Here is a 3437-nt window from a genome sequence, read left to right as displayed (position 1 = left end):
GTCCCCCCCACCCCCGGCTCTGTCCATCTGTGATGAACTACAGAACATTTGGGGCTGAGGAAAAACGAAATCCTAGTGCCCCCAGATTTAAGAACTTTGTGGGTACAAGAGCCGGGGGGGAGGGTGACATTAGAGGATGGGCAGCCCCATCCTGGCATTCTGTCCCTTCTCTCCGCAGAGCACCGGGCACTGAGCACCAAAGGAGGGTTCTCCACTCCTCATTGATTCCAGGGGCTGGGGGTAGGGGCAGCGGCCAAGGGGCTGCATCAAGTCCCGGCCACCCCCCTCCACTTCCCCATCCCTGGAGCAGGCTTGAGAGAGCAGAGGGATTTGTTGTTTGTCATTGTGATTGAAGCGGACCTGAAAGTCGTGACATCCACAACACAAACACAGACCACAGACACAGCGCCAATAAGTGAAAAAGCACCCGGAGAAGACCCCATGCACATCCTCTGGGGTAACGGACGAGATGGTGGGGTCCTCATGGCAAAGTCCTTGAACATGAGCATCCATCCAACTGCTACCATGCTGGCCAGGGAAACAGACATCTTGGCATCCAGGGCCCGTTCCCAGGCTGGGGTCCCTTCCTCCCAGCTCCCGGGAGGTGAGCGGTGAGCGGCCTGTGCGAGAGCAGTGCTGTGGGTTGGAGGATCCTGGCTGCAGGACTGTTGCGCCCTGTTGTCAGGACTCATCTGTGCCCTTAGAGGGGTCACCTCCCCGGGCTCCAGAGAGGGCACAGCTCTGTTTTGAGGGGCGAAGAGACTGAAGGTGGGAAAGACCCTCTTCATGCTTTTCTGAGTGTCCTTCTTGCCCCTGGGAAGATGGTCAATAGGGACATGACAAGGTCTGCGCTACAGGAAGGCTGGATGGCCGGGCAGTGGTCCCTGGTCCCGGCCAGGCGGCTCTCCTCCACGGATCCTGGCCCACTAGGTGGAGCGTCCCCTGGAGGAAACCTGCCCGTGATAGACGAAGTGGCCAGGCTTGAGCTTGAATATTCTGAGGTTCTAGAGATAATCAACTTCAGACAGATGGCCAAGGTCACTGGGAAGCCATCCACAAGGTGCCAAATTTATGAAGTCCTGGCTAGAATAGAGGGCTCCACCCCCCAGAAAGTAGAGTAGAGGGCTCCAGAAGGCAGAGAGGAGCCCCCACGACCCTGACAAGGCTGTCCTGGGCTCCCCCGCCTGCCAGGAAGCGATCCCAGAGCTGCTCACAGCACCTGGAAGAGAGGGTCTTCCATTTCCCTGGGTGGACAGCAGAGATCTGACAATTAAGCACCTCCCCAAACCTAAACCCTTCCAGAATCTTCTCCCCAACAGAGCTGATGCAATTCGACGTGGCCCCAGTCTCCCATTGGTTCACGCAGATCCAGCCTTGCACAGGGAAGTCCTCCAGGCCAGGCCCAGGGTCCAGAGAACCTGTCTCAGCGCTGGGCGGACGGCAAAGTTCCTGTGTTGTCGCGAGGCCCCTCCGGAGAGGCCGCCGGCATCTGTCCTTCCGCCCAGGGTGCCGCTGGCTTTCAGAATAAAGCCCGATTTCATGTCCTCGGTCTCATTTGGGCTACTCCACCCCCTGATACACGAAGCACCAGGAATTCGGACGTCAGAAGAAAGCCGAGGCAGAGGTGGCCAATGACGTCTTGCTCTGCTGTCGGTTGTCAGAGGTGCCCCCATTGAGGTCCAGGGAACCTTCGAGACTGTGCCGATTCTGTGGCTCAGGCCTATTTTCCCCTTACTGCAGAAAGCCATCCAGTGGCTCTGAACAATATATTAAGTATAAAAGCACTAAGGGCAAAGGTCAAGTCCACACGAGTTCTACGGGGACTGGATTCTTGGGATGGCCTGTGGGGCAGGGCGCTGTGCTTTGGAGGATCCTGGCTGCAGGACTGCTGTGCCCTCAGATGGGTGGGTGTTCAGCTGGCCCTGGAGTGTGGTGGGACTGCGGGAGCGTGTGTCATGAGCTTGGTGAGGGCGGGGGCAGCGGCCGGCGCATCTTGTTGGCGTAGAAGTCCCTGCACGTCTGGCAGCAACGCTGGTACCACCGCATGTCCTGGCAAAGGTTCTTTTCCCGGATGACCCGACAGTACACGGTCCACTGGTCCCGCGTGCATTTGTAGGTCAGGGCAGCTACGGGGACAGTGGAGAGAGAAAGCCTGGGGGTTACGGATGGCACGGGGTCATTGTGACGCATGCCGGGAGGTGGCCCGTGGCCCCACCCACACTGGGCCGCCCTTGCCGTTGCCCCGTGGAGCCTGGTGGCGACTGAGGAGGTATGTCCCCTGCTGGGGACACTGTGGCTGCTGCTTTCTTCTACAGGGGACGCACCCCTGTGTCCAATTGACCATGTGGCAGAGTCTGGTGGCCTGGCTGCCTCCTTGGGATGGGGGCACTGCCCACCCTGCTTCTGAGCTAAGTGGCGCTTACTGTTATTTTGTGGCAGGAGACCTCGTCACTATGGGCATTTATGAAACACGAGGGCATGGGGCGCTGAAGATCAAAGGGCCCACACAGCTCAAGGTCACAGTGCAAGGTCACAGCACAAACAAGGGTCATGGTTCTGCAGAGAGGAGGCCCTGCCTGAGGGACAACCCTGGGGGACTCCGTGGGGCTGGTGCATACAACAGCCCGGGGTGCGCTTCCATAAGCTCACTCACCCTCCCCCACCCAGCACAGCCACAGAGAAACGCCCTTCATTCCGGTGCCTTCCAAGGGTTAGGGAAAGGGCTGTGGGTGGGACATATTCCCTGGGGATGTCTATTTGGGCGCCAGTGGACCAGTGTTCAGTGTTTCTCGCCCTGCACCCCTGCTGGTCTGGGCCATGCCCGCTTACGGCCGAGTTGGGAGCCCACAGGGCCAAGCTGCTCACAGAAGGTCCCCGTTGAACGAAAGACCAAACCCACTAATACCCGTCTTCTCGAGCTCGGCTTGAGGAACATCCTGTGCGGACGTCCCCAAGGATTCATGGATGGCGCCCCCACTGCCTCCATTTGCAGAAGAAAGCACCTCCCTTTGCCCCGCCCCACCTAGGAACCCTAAAACATTTGCAGGGATCCCCTCGTGTTCCCCAGGGGTGGGCAGGGGGGTCAGCGGGACACTGTGTTTGAGACGGAAGTTAGCCAACGGCTTTCTCATGACAAGGACTGGAATCCCACCTCTGATCTGCTACGGAGGTGGCCCACCTCGGCCTCTCAGGGCTCAGATAAGACCAAGGAAGGTGCTTCCTGGCTCATGGACCCCTCCCCGCCGCGCAGTGGGACTCGTTGGCGGGGGTGGGCGGCAGGGCACTCACCGAGGCGCGGGGAGGTGATGGTGTTCACATTGATCTTGTCGTTGCAGACCTCCTGGTGGCACTGCCTGTAGGCCGCGGGCTTCGAGAGGGTGGGGCACTCGTTGCCATGGCGCCCGGTGACCTTGTGCATGCACTGCACCACGCGGGAC

At 59.6% G+C, this 3437-nt stretch overlaps 1 protein-coding gene across 1 annotated transcript in view; it reads right to left on the bottom strand.

The window, feature by feature from the left end:
* Positions 1 to 1482: 1482 nt before the first annotated feature.
* ADAMTS17 (ADAM metallopeptidase with thrombospondin type 1 motif, 17) overlaps positions 1483 to 3437 on the bottom strand; it is a 92038-nt gene continuing 90083 nt past the window's right edge. The window contains 2 exon segments of the mRNA XM_014543573.1: positions 1483 to 2126; positions 3289 to 3437. Of these exon segments, the coding sequence (XP_014399059.1) occupies positions 1954 to 2126; positions 3289 to 3437 (322 nt within the window). The 3' untranslated portion in view covers positions 1483 to 1953.

The sequence above is a fragment of the Myotis brandtii genome, unplaced genomic scaffold (assembly GCF_000412655.1).
Source record: "Myotis brandtii unplaced genomic scaffold, ASM41265v1 scaffold329, whole genome shotgun sequence".
Taxonomy (NCBI): Eukaryota; Metazoa; Chordata; class Mammalia; order Chiroptera; family Vespertilionidae; genus Myotis; species Myotis brandtii.
Note: the sequence above shows the minus strand (reverse complement) of the source record. Positions and strands in the feature narration are given on the sequence as shown.